The sequence below is a fragment of the Scophthalmus maximus genome, chromosome 20 (assembly GCF_022379125.1).
Source record: "Scophthalmus maximus strain ysfricsl-2021 chromosome 20, ASM2237912v1, whole genome shotgun sequence".
Classification (NCBI taxonomy): domain Eukaryota; kingdom Metazoa; phylum Chordata; class Actinopteri; order Pleuronectiformes; family Scophthalmidae; genus Scophthalmus; species Scophthalmus maximus.
In genome coordinates, this window is record NC_061534.1 from 14734714 (window position 1) to 14746538 (window position 11825).

The 11825-nt window shown below is 49.9% G+C and overlaps 1 protein-coding gene across 3 annotated transcripts; it reads right to left on the bottom strand.

Annotated features, from left to right (window-relative positions):
* Positions 1-522: 522 nt before the first annotated feature.
* On the bottom strand, positions 523-11428 carry egfl7 (EGF-like-domain, multiple 7). Of its 3 annotated transcripts, none has more exons than XM_047329415.1 (9): positions 11212-11427; positions 7173-7437; positions 6527-6649; positions 5446-5558; positions 4951-5046; positions 4616-4831; positions 2730-2806; positions 2305-2467; positions 523-1051 (listed from the first exon to the last, which is right to left on the bottom strand). In XM_047329415.1, exons 2-9 carry the CDS (start codon positions 7250-7252, stop codon positions 1032-1034), a joined length of 888 nt encoding a protein of 295 aa, XP_047185371.1. In that variant the 5' UTR covers positions 7253-7437; positions 11212-11427; the 3' UTR covers positions 523-1031. The 3 variants fall into 3 exon arrangements, with proteins under 3 accessions (XP_047185371.1, XP_047185372.1, XP_047185373.1); XM_047329416.1 differs by lacking the exon at positions 11212-11427 and adding an exon at positions 9913-10058; XM_047329417.1 differs by lacking the exon at positions 4951-5046 and having other exon boundaries at positions 11212-11428.
* Positions 11429-11825: the final 397 nt, after the last annotated feature.

The following is an 11825-nucleotide window of genomic DNA, read 5'->3' on the forward strand; positions in this document are numbered from 1 at the left end:
ATATTGCGAACACTGCAGGAGTCATAATCTTAACTTGTTTGTCCAGTCATTTCCAGACATCTTCCATTGCACTGAGGACAAATGAACCCTTTTTCACTTAGAAGTCAGTTTTATTGTTTTTTTAAGAACAAGGTGAGATCTTTTTCTTAAAAATTCTTCCACCTTTTAAAAGCAGCGATGCCATGTTTTGTCTTTTCCAGTTTTTTTCTAGGCTAGAAGATTTTTTAGAAGACTCAATTTATAATAACATAGCTGTTATGCAGGACTTGTACTTGTTTTGAAGTAATTTCCCTCTGCAGCAGTGTCCTTACTTTCTCTTAAGTAAAGAAACTAAACACCTCAAACGTCCACCAGCGATGAGAGAACATGCATAGCAGAGGTGAGCGGTAGACCTCCAGTGTTGTATTAGCTTTACGGGTAGTTTGTATAATCTTCCATCAGCAGCGGAGACGTGATCATTTGTTCGCAAACGTTATTCTGTGAACTTTTTTCACATTAGAGAGACAACACGACACGTTTCGATTAAGTTTTTCTTTTTATTACAAAAAGTTACAAAAGAAGGTAAAAAATGTCTGAGAAATAAGTGAAAGTAATCATAAGTTAAATAGATAATCACAGACGTCCACACCTGTCCCAGGACGGTCGGGGGGCTCAGACAGAGGACACACATGCACTGATGCAAAACAAAAACACAAAAAGGCCAGTTTTAACCTTTGACCCCTCAGGCGGTTTGATTCAGATGCTACGGGGATGACGTCAGGCTGAAACTGAGCGTGCCGCAGGTACTGTTACGAAATTGAGAATTTGACAGTGATTCAACGAGAAAAGTAAAATGACCCTCGTGTGTTTGGAATAGTGTCGTGATTGCGTCACAGTGTACCACGGGCCGAGGCTGTCGGCTTTCTGCCATTCCTCTCACACACGCGCGCCCGTGTGCGTCGCTCTGGTGTGCAACACTCCCTGGCAGGTTGGTGTCATTCCGGACTTCACGGGGGAGACGTCTGAAATTAATGATGGCCATCGTCCTGCGGCTAGTTCTCCTGGCAGGAGCCTGCAGCGGAGAGCAGGAAAAGGTTACTCTCTGTCAAAGGCCATTGAACGAATTTCATACTCGTTCAATCAAACGTCATTCAAGACTCACAAAAGGGTCCATAGCAATTATAAGAAAACAACAAGATGAGATAAAACCACTATAACTCGTCAGTTATTTATTTTTTTAAATGAGAACGCTCATATGCACTGTCGATTATTCTCTACGGCTGGTTAAAGCCACGATGAGTCCGACTCATCCGAGCGACACATGACATTTCTACAACAGATGTCTTAGGAGCACCAGGCAGCAGCTGACTGGCACGATGCCATCCGGCTCCAAGGCTCAGCTGAAAACACCTCTCGATGATGGTATGTCACGAGAGGAATATTGCACACAAGTGAAACTTGGGGGGAGAAACTCATTTCCTGTCCTCTGGCTGTTACACCTATTCAAGGGTTTCTATGATTCATCCATGCGCACGGCACGGTGCTCAACACCGGAGGCAGAATTGCACCTTGGTGTTCACCAGTACTGACATGAAACGTGATCATAACTGAGAGGGATTTTTTTCAAACCGAATGATTACTGGCCTCTGTGACTTTCGAAGCTTGGAGCTTCATGATCCAAAGGTCCCGAAATACCAATAATTGGAACATTACGGAATAAAGTCAAATGCGATCAAGCTCCGAGAAAATCTGAAGCCGAAGCCTTTTGGTGCAGAGACGATCAGACGTGGGGTTGTGAGGATGTCTCACGGGAAAGTGGGACTTTCCAAGACATTCACGGTTTCCCCGGTGACGTCGGGTGACTTCGATGATGCTCTGCTGCTCCCACAGCGCCGCCCTGAGGTCGACATCTGTGGTGTAGCGGGACAGACTCACCAGCCACTGGACGGGAGCGCACAGACTCCTCGGGGCGAATTGTCAGAAGTCAGTCGGGTCAAACTTCTCCACTATTCTCTTTTATGGCCAAATAAATGTAAAACAATCTTTTATGTCTTAATGACGTTAAACTTTGAGCGGCAGTGTGTCGTTTCACTCTCAGATTGTATTATGTTATTGGATTTCTATAAATATGAGCTTGACTGCAGTTGGTTTTATTCAATTACGGGCATCCGTAGCATGTGGCCTTTTACAGTATGTGGGTCTCTGATCTTTTTTGAGGAAGTTGGAATTCCTGCTTTCGATGGTGTTCAACCACGTGTGGGATTTTTTCCCTTTTCTTTCAGTTTTCGGTCTCAGTGGTCACAGGTCAGCCCCGCGGTCACTCACATGTGCCCAGCCGCTCCTCCAGGAAGCCGATCTGCTCGCTCAGGGAGTCGATGCGGTCTAGCTGCTGGAAGGAGTGGGACAGCAGGGTGGTTTTCTCGGACACGCCCTCGTCCAGCGACAGCGGGTAGACGCTGCTGAAGGGGGCCAGGACCAACTGCAACTTCTGCACGGAGCGAGGGAGGGGAGAGGAGATGAGGGGAAAGAACAGGACCATCACTCAAATCACACAAATGCATAGAAATCTTTTTTAAAAAGGGCTGGCATTTCCACGGATCTTTGGCGTGGGGATTAAAATAAAGAAAAGAAAAACAATGATTTAAAATCACAGCAGCCAAAGAAGGACCACAGGTGTTCATGGTGAGCACGGCTGGGGGGCACCAGGGTCGGTGGCCTTTACGTCTCACCATGTGCTCATGCTTTCATACCTTTTCCAGGAGCTCCACTCGGTCCCTCAGGCTCTGGACCTCCTCCGTCACGTTCTCCGCCAGGCTGAAGCCTCCACCTGCGCGAAGCCAGACACACACAGAAACGCACATCAGAGGACAGGAAGCGCTGTGTTTATTGCGAGGGCATAAATCTAAGACCAGCAGAATGATGTATGTTTAATCCTCTTTTCTCTTTTGTCTTTTATAAGATCTCAAGTTTAAATCTAAAAAGATTCCCTGGAGCCCCCTGCTCTCATCAATCCCTCTCATCGAACTGATTCGTGGCAGAATCCAGGACGAAGGCCGCAGAGCTGCAGGGAGGTCAGGGGGAATTTAGGGCACCGGGGGGGGGGGGGTCACTAGAAATAGACCAGCACGGGGAAGTGTCCGCCTGCCTCCGGGCAAGGGGAATGTCCCCGGGGCAAGCGGGACCCAGTTGCCGAATTCGGAACCCCCCCCCCCCCCCCCCCCCCCCCCCTCACGTTCTCTGGCTGCGCGTCGGCAAACAGAGCGAGTGCAGCTCAATCTCTCCCAGATGTGGTCCATTAATGAGACAAGAAGGAGTTGAGAAACAGGGTGAGGAGGAGGAGGAGGAGGAGGAGGAGGAGGGGAAAAGAAGGAGGGGTGTAGCGGCGATGACCCCCAGCAGACAGGGTTGATGGAAGCTGGAATGAGAACACAAGTGCTGGCCAAGAGCAGAGAGGAGAAAAAAAAAAGGGAGACGTGTGGGGGGGAGAGTAGTCCAACACTCCTCCACGGCAGCTCGGCGGGGTCAGAGCAATGATCTACTTAACAACACATCTACGAAACAGATAACAAAATGCGAGAAAAAAAAAACCCCATCTCTGCTGGCCTTGAATTTTTGCATATGAGAGCCGAGCAGTGAAACACCGAGGACAAATATCCGTCGTCATTTGGAACCCACTTCCCCCTTTTCCTTGTGTGTTTTTTGTTATAAGTTTTTGATGACTCGGCAATACTCGCAAGACCCCCCATCATTCCGAGTCATGGGGGCGAGCGAACAGTCGGGAGCTTCACTTTGTGCAAACTTTCTTGTATTTTTTTGGTCGGAGAGGAACACTTATTAATAGGAGGGGGTTTGGAGCGGAGCCTGAGAAATTTGGCAAGCTCGCATTATTATTGAGATATATTACTCTTGTACATGAGACCGTGTCGCAGACAGATTTGCAGTGATCCCCCCCCCCCCCCCCCCCCCCCCAAAAAAAATCCCCAGAGGTTTGAGAGAAATCAGGATAAGACTCATTTTAGGTTTCACGCTACATCAATTTCCCTAAACAGCAATGATACTGAAAGAGAACAGGGATTTAAAAAAGAAGAAGAAGAAGAATATCTTGGGGTCAACAACCACATTTGTAGACATGTAAGAGGGGGGGAGGTTGTGTTTTATCTTGTTGCTAAGATACACGGTGAGAGACAACATTGCAACATATTTAAGGAAACTAATAAGCGTGTGTGTGTGTGCGGGCTAAAAATATGTCTGTATTGGCATTGGAGCTCTATTAGAGTCAGATGTTTTTTTTGCTTCACTCACTCACAGGACTCACAGACGAGTCGACTGAGTCGTTATCAAAGTCGGACCGGTCCCGGGCCCTCGCTGCACGGGGGCCCAGACCGCGGGACACATCTGTCTGGAGTCGGCACCAGTCGCAGTGCATTATTACTCACGGTACGAGTTGAGAGTGGCATAGCGCGTACCAAAAGTAATAATGGACCGCGAGGCTGGCTATGTTCCTTTCTTCTGCGCTCCAGAAACCATCTGCTGCTGCTGCAACACACACGCAAATATATACATATACCATATGACCGCACACCACACACACACACACACACACACACACACGCACACTTCTGAGCCGCTCATTTACCCGCATCGGAGTGACCACCCACTGCTGTCTGACGGGGTTGGGGGGGCGCGGGCGGCGTGGTGGCAGGAGGAGGAGGAGGAGGTGGTGGGGGGAGCCTTTGACATGAGCGGCCGTCCCCGGCGGGCCCGAAGCCGCCAGTGCACGTGCAGCGGTAGCTGCCGGCCGTGTTCACGCAGCCCTGGGCGCACGGCCTCTGCTCGCTGCACTCGTCCACATCTGACAAGACAAGGAGGGGGAGAGAGACGAGGACACAGGTTGTTGGTGTGTGTGTGTGTGTGTGTGCGTGAACACGCACACAGAGCCCATAAGTGGTTGTGCAAGTGAACGCGGGTCACCTGACTGGCACCGGCGGCCCGTCCATCCTGGCGGACAGGCGCACTGGTCGGGGCGGAGGCAGGTTCCTCCGTTCACGCAGGCGTCTCCACACAGAGCTGGGAGACACATTCAGAGGCAAGTCTCAGGGTGGTGGTGGGGGTTTTGTTTTTTTATCGGGAGCTGTGACATGTGGGGTGACGATTTGTTGGCCGAGTGTCCTTTAAAGATGAAGCCACAGTGAGTGTGTCGCTGGGCAACGAGCACGTCGGAAGCTCATCTTTCTTTTTTTGTTTACTCCCTACATTCCTTTCATTGTGTGTTGTTATGTGCTGAAATATTTCTCGGCCGGAAGCAGTGACTTCCTAGATTGTTTTGCTCATCACCTGGTCAAAGCCAGTATAGACCAAAAAAAAAAATCTGTTTTTGGTCTCATGTTGAGATCGGACTGGGCTAGCTGTTTCCCCCTGCGCCCAGACTTTATGTTCAACTAAGATTAACCCCCTGGCCCAGGTTACCTCGGTTGCAGTTGTGAGAGTGAAATCTCCGCCAGCCCGGGCAACACTCTGGGTACGAATGGGAAGGAGGCGTCACTCTGCTCACCTGCCGGTACGCCACCGCGTACACAGTCCTGCGGAGACCAAACACAGACGCCCACAGCAGTTAATAGGCTTTTCTGGGTAATCACGCCGTCACCGCCGCCATGTGTGCGGCGGAGAGCCGTTCCAAGTCTTTCCCCGGCACTCTTGTCAGGCCGCCAGCGCGCTGATGAAAGAACGGGGCATTTGGTGGAATCAAAACCACGGACCACCGACTTCCAAGAGTGTTTCAAGAGATGAGATGTTGATGGAGGGAGAGGGAGGGGGAGGGAGCGGGAGGCAGGAGGCAGGAGGCAGGAGGCGAGATGCACAGTCAGATGTCAAATTTGAGATTTCGCTGCAGGCTGCTGAGACTCTGGTATGTTTGGTTGGTGAAGGCAGACACAGGGAGACAGACCGAGTGCTTAAGGCAAATGGTTTCATCAAAGCCAGGAGAGTCGCCATGGGATCGGAGGCCCTGTAATTGTGTGAGACCTTGCTCACATAATAAGCACAAGAATGTAAAAAAAAATCAAAACATCTAATAGTAAAACTGAACTTTGTTTTGTGAGGGAAGAGTTAAAAAGGAAAGTTTGGAGGGAATGTGAAGGGGAGGGAAGGGGGGCGGGGGGATCGAAAGCATCGGAGCCGGAGAGAGGTCGAGTGAAAGTATGGAGGCAGACGCTGTCCAAAATAAACACCACCGCGGTCTCAGCAGGCAGGCACTTCATTTCCCGTTGTTACACAAAGTACTCGATATTTAGATTCCACCCAAAATATGTGCCACCGTGACCCAGTTCTCCCTCTGCGTGTGTGCGTGTGTGAGGAAGTCAAGATCCAGTTATGACTGCGCTCCTAACCCTTTCCCTTCCTAAACATGTCGAGCATTGTTTACCCCTTGATCAAACAAAACTCTTATCGTGGCTTTATTAGAACTACAGGCCTGTAGAACCCGGGGGCCTGACGAGGATGTTCACAGTGTGTGCTTGTCGTCCTGGTGTACGCGGACACAGTGTCTTACTTGTAGGTGCTGCAGAGGCGATGGCCCTGACACAGGGCGATGTAGGGCTTGTGCACCGCGTGGACGTAGGACTCTGTCGCCGTGACAACGCTGTGGCGGAGGTCTCGGCCACAAACCCTCCTCCTGCAGAGAGGGAGACGACGTGCGAATCAAATATTAACTCCTGACCTGAGAACTCGAGACCTCGGGCTGCAAACAGCATCTGGGTTTAAATGAAGACGATTTCCTGCCTGTGACAGATATGTGTTAACATATATATGCCCCCTGCCAAAAGCTGGCACGCGGTCTAATTGTTCCTGACTAACCCGCGTAAGCACTTGTCAAATGTGTCACAGTTGAGAGCTGATCTTTGACCTTTCATTTAGCTTTCGGTTTATTTTTGGAGTCTGCGCAAATCATGTGAAAATGACAGCATGGGCCTGCAGACTCCCCCTGATCCGAGCTGGGGTCCAGACAGGGTGCACTCTCTCAAAGGTTTTTTTAAATGTCACCAATCTGTACACATTCCCAGTGGGTGAGAGAGTCGAGTCGCTGAAACGAGCGGGTCCTGAGTGACGGCGTGGAGTGGACGTCTGACGCTCGAGAGCCTCAATTACCCTAATGGCCATAACCAAAACACAGGAAGAGGATTAAAGTGAGCTGTTACCCGCGGTGAGCGAAGAACTGGGGAGTGCCCATCACATGAAGGATGAAGAGGGAGGAGGAGAGAAGCAGGGCTTGGTACATTGTCCTCCTCTTTCCCACGTTCCCTCGCTCGGTCTCTCACACTCTTCTCTGTGCCCGTTGGAGGGAGGAGGAGGAGGAGGAGGAGGAGGAGGAGGAGGAGGAAGAGGAGGAGCTCCTGGATCGACGCTAACGTCTCCTCGCGCTGACTGCGTACGTTTTCCCTCCAGGAGGATCACTCCAGCTACCTGTGAGGAGAGGAAACGTGAGATTAGTATGAATTAAGATGGACGTCTGGCACCGTTTGGCGTCCAGTCAATCCGTGTGAACGGATTCCGAAGGTGGGACTAGAAAAAAAAAGTGAATTCCCCTGCAGCCACAGTTTCCAAACTCCTTCCCTTTGAAGAGGCAGACCCACAGCACTTGTCAAGAGTCAGCTGAGGCATGTCTGTGAGACCCGACCAGACCAGACCAGACCGGGCCCTTTCAGAAGCATTAGTGCACATTAAATCTGGGGTTTAGGGAAGAAAAAGAAAGGGGGAAAAAAAGCATCTATATGGAGCTCCGTCATTTACGATTAGTGGCTGACGAGGGCAGGTGAGGTAAGAGGGTGAGAAAGCGCAGACGTGGTCCTCTCCTCTTGAACCCCCACATGAAAGGGGCGGAAGTCGTCACGCCACACAGCGAAATGGAAAAACTGTGCTCACATCGGCGAGGCCAGGAATGGATTCGAAGCGGTGCGACGTGGTTCTATATGTGTGAGAAGGAGAGCCGCTGTGGTGTGGTGGGTGGTCAAGAACAGGAAGGAAGGAGGATGCTCTATGGTTTCCTGCTTTGGTCATGTTTAGTTTTTTGTTTTTTTTAAATGATACATAGTTAACCATAACAATTTTTGCTCTAACTTCTTTTCCCCCCAATATTGCAACATTTTATTTTGTCTTTCCCTCGTGAGCAATTTTAAAGGCCGGAAAACTGAGTGCAGTGTGTGCATGTGTGTGTGTGTGTGTGTGTGTGTTACATGTTTAGTTGCACTTACATCATCAAGTCTAAAACCCTTTTACGGGCAGCAGTAAAGATCTGTTTTGTGCACTAATCTCTGGAGTGAAGTTAATGGTCACTGACTACACACACTGAAAAAGCTGGACTCCTGCACTAGATAACCTGTTGCTAGGCACTCGTTTGGATGCGCCCTCGTCCCTGGCAACAGGCACAGGAGTCGAGATGATGTGGACCGGGACGTTTTTCGGCTTTTAGTGGCTCTCCGGGCTGAACTTGAGGCGGTCATGAGTTCTCGTGGACAAAAGGGGAGGCTGAACTCTCGCTGACCTGCACCTGCAGAGACTCCGGGACTCAAAGAGACAAAAGACGAGGACAGAAAAGACTGGGGGGCTCGCCTTTTCACGGGAAATGCTCTGATCCCTTCGCACCGTGTTAGATTATAACATACTGTAGAGGATTAAAAGACGGGCTGAGCCATCTGTCTGTAAGGAAGGAAGAGGGGTCACAGTGCAGGAGTTTCCAGAGTGCGTGAGCGTCAGCTTGGCCCTGCCACCGGCTCTGATGCTACCCTGCATCAGAGGCTCGTACTGAACCCTGGGGAACCCACGAACATGGCCTCAAAGCCAGCCGGGAGTGATCGCAGTGCTACAGGTGTGTAGCCTGCAGGGGAGTCTTCACTTGTCCCGGAGGGGGATGCTGAGCCTCGGTGGACGGCTTGCATGTCTCTCTGATCCCCTGCTGGCGTGGAGCCTGGAGACAGGACACGCACATCTAAAGCCGTAGTTCATTCACAAATCACCACAGAGAGCGTGTGTGTGTGTGTGTGTGTGTGTGTGTGTGTGTGTGTGTGTGTGTGTTTGTGTGTGTGTGAGAATAGGGAGTGATAAAAAGGTGCTGCAGGGCAAAACTTTTTCTCAAAAAGTTTGGTTGTAACATCCCCAAAAAAACTTTGGCTGTTATGTCATTTTAATATCATGATGTTCTGGATAGCAATTAAAATATCAAAAACTCATGTGATTACTCACACGTCACTGAACAACAGAATAAATGTACAAAATATTACAATTAAGTAAATAAAAATGAATTCTAAATGGTGCTTGTAATCTAGAAGACAATTGTGATCGCATCTGCATTTGTGTGTGTGTGTGTGTGTGTGCGTGCGTGTGTGTTTCTATGTGTGTGTGTGTGTGTGCGCGCGCGTGCGTGTGTGTTTCTATGTGCGTGTGTGTGTGTGTGTGTGTGTATTTGAAAAAAAAAAATTATGATTAGATTTTCTGGCGTGCGGACAAAGAGCAAGTTCAGCAGACGCGTGCCCTCCACTCGCCACAAGAGGGCGCCGTTTCACAGCGCTGCACATCTCAGGGGAGCGGCGCTTGCAGGGCGACACGCTTCACTCCCCCGAGCACCAGCCCGCGTACACACGCGCACGCAAAGTTAAGCTACGAGCACACGCGAGCCCAATGGGTCCTCAAATGAAGAAATACACGCGAAAGGAGGGAAATACAACAACAACCAAATTCCTACGCTTGAACACCAAGAGATGCTGCAGGACACGCACGCACAAGCCAACGCGGGCCAGTAGCCAGGAGGGGGGGGGGCGCATCATGCACATTGATACATTAATAATCACAAACCGTGCAAATGAGCAATCAGCTTTTCCTAGAAATGAATCCCTGCAGCAGCAGCAGCAACAACAACAACAACAAAAAACACCACAGTCGTACACAGTGCCGGAGGTGGAGAGCCGCTACAGTCCGCTGCTCGAGTCGCTGAGGTCCGGTGATAGAAAAAGTCCGCTGCTCGTCAGGTTTCTCCTGGAGCTCCGAAGAGTGTCAGAGAGCGCGGGGGGTGATGGAAGCACCTCCTCCTACTACTTCTCCTCCAGCTGGGTGTCCCGCGGCTCACACTGCACCCCGCTGTCGGGGGGGGGGGGGGGGGGGGGGGGGGGGGGGGGGGGGGGGGGGGGACCCGTCTGTGACGTCACGACTTCACTTTGATTTCATCTTTTTAGACCCAACAATCTGGTGTAATTAAAGGGAAAACATTTTTTTTCCACGTCTGTGTTAAAAACGACTCCTTGAGTTCGCTGCGACCATTCCTCGCCTCCACAGTGAGCAGGGAGAGACCCCTGCTTCCGATGTGAGCGTCTTCCAGAGGTCCCGTCTGTTAGTGCATGTGCTGAGACCTCGTCATTTCATTTTTAAAAGTTTTTTCACACACTGTGGATTGTGCCCCGTGTGTGCAAAAGAAACACATATCTGTCAAAGTTAATTTCATTTGAAATTAGAGTCATTAAATGTTGTTGGTTTTTTTTCTGGGGCCAATCATTGTCCTCCGAAATTATGTTTAAAGCAAATTAAAATTTGACAGGCTTAAATTAACAAACGAGAACAATCTTCAGCCAAAAAGATGAAGGTCAGGTCTATTTTTATGACAGGCTTTGGTTCACTAATGCAGACTGCTAATACACTTCATGACCATTAGTCCCATAAGTGAATTATGACAGTTGAACAGGCCTTTATTGTTAATTACATGTTTTAAGAGGGAGGGGAAATCACTAACAATATTGTGGTATGATTTATACCTTAAAATGAAAGGTACAGCGATACTTTTTACTGTACTGTATGTCAGTGTAACACACACACTGTGCAGCAACGTGCACAGAATGACCATTTTACTGTCATACAGGATGGTTTAAATATTGTACATATACAGCACTCAGTATCGGAGCTGTAGCTATCTGGATAGTTTGTTGTTCATATTTTTGATTGTATTAGCTTGTTATTATTGGTATGTCTGATTATTCTCTGTGCGTCTTGAGAGCCAATGAATAGACAGTATTCGGTCACTAGAATTGATTGAGATCTTAAATTAAACCTCCTGCATCTTGGAAAATTTATTTGAAAAGGAAAATAAACTTTTCCAATTGCAAGGCACGTGTATGCCTGGCAGGGGACACGGGCCAGTGGAATAAATGTGCAGAACAAAAATAAATGAATGCATTTAAAGATAGAAGATCTTACCCTCGCAGTACGGGGTCATCAGGAGCGCGTGCGCACGCTGGCTTGGCGGCGGCCATGGGCACGAGCCGCCGGACCGGTGGACTAGAGGGCTCTTCCATGGTGCCAGTGTCTTTTAAAGCTCGGCTTTTGCCGGTTTTGCAAATGCAGAAAAAGCTCTCGCGGGCCGATTCGAGGTGCTCGCCGAGAGTCGACTGGCGACAAATGACATGTCTTTGGGCGTTTTTCACTTGCTTTTTATGCAGCGCTTCCTGTGGAATGCAGGAATTGGACGGACAATCCCAAACCGGACTTCCTGTGAGTGTTCGCCGCTGATAAAACCCCCCTCCTGCACAAACACTCTCCATCCTGCTCAAACCGCTTCGCGAATCTGATTTTGAAGCATTTTTTTTCTGCCACCCCTCCCCTCCCTCCATTGTGGTGCAGACATCTTGAAGGTGGTGGTGGGGGGGGGGGGGGGGGGGGGGGGGGGGGGGGGGGGGGTCGTCAACGAGTGGCTCCAGCCTCTGGCCTCTGGCCTCGGCACCTCAGGGCCTGCTGCTGCCTTCACAGTCCAGAGGGGAGCGCGGGAATCAACAGTGCCGGGAGTTTGGTTGTATTTACTGAGCCTTACACCG

Coding starts and splice junctions, on each gene's coding strand:
- egfl7 (XM_047329415.1), bottom strand. CDS start 7,252: ATGTACCAAGCCCTGCTTCTCTCCTCCTCCCTCTTCATCCTTCATGTG. Junction 2,807..4,615: donor GGGTGGTCACTCCGATGCGG/GTAAATGAGCGG, acceptor GGCTTCGCGCAG/GTGGAGGCTTCAGCCTGGCG. Junction 1,052..2,304: donor GGAGGAGCGGCTGGGCACAT/GTGAGTGACCGC, acceptor TCTCCGCTGCAG/GCTCCTGCCAGGAGAACTAG.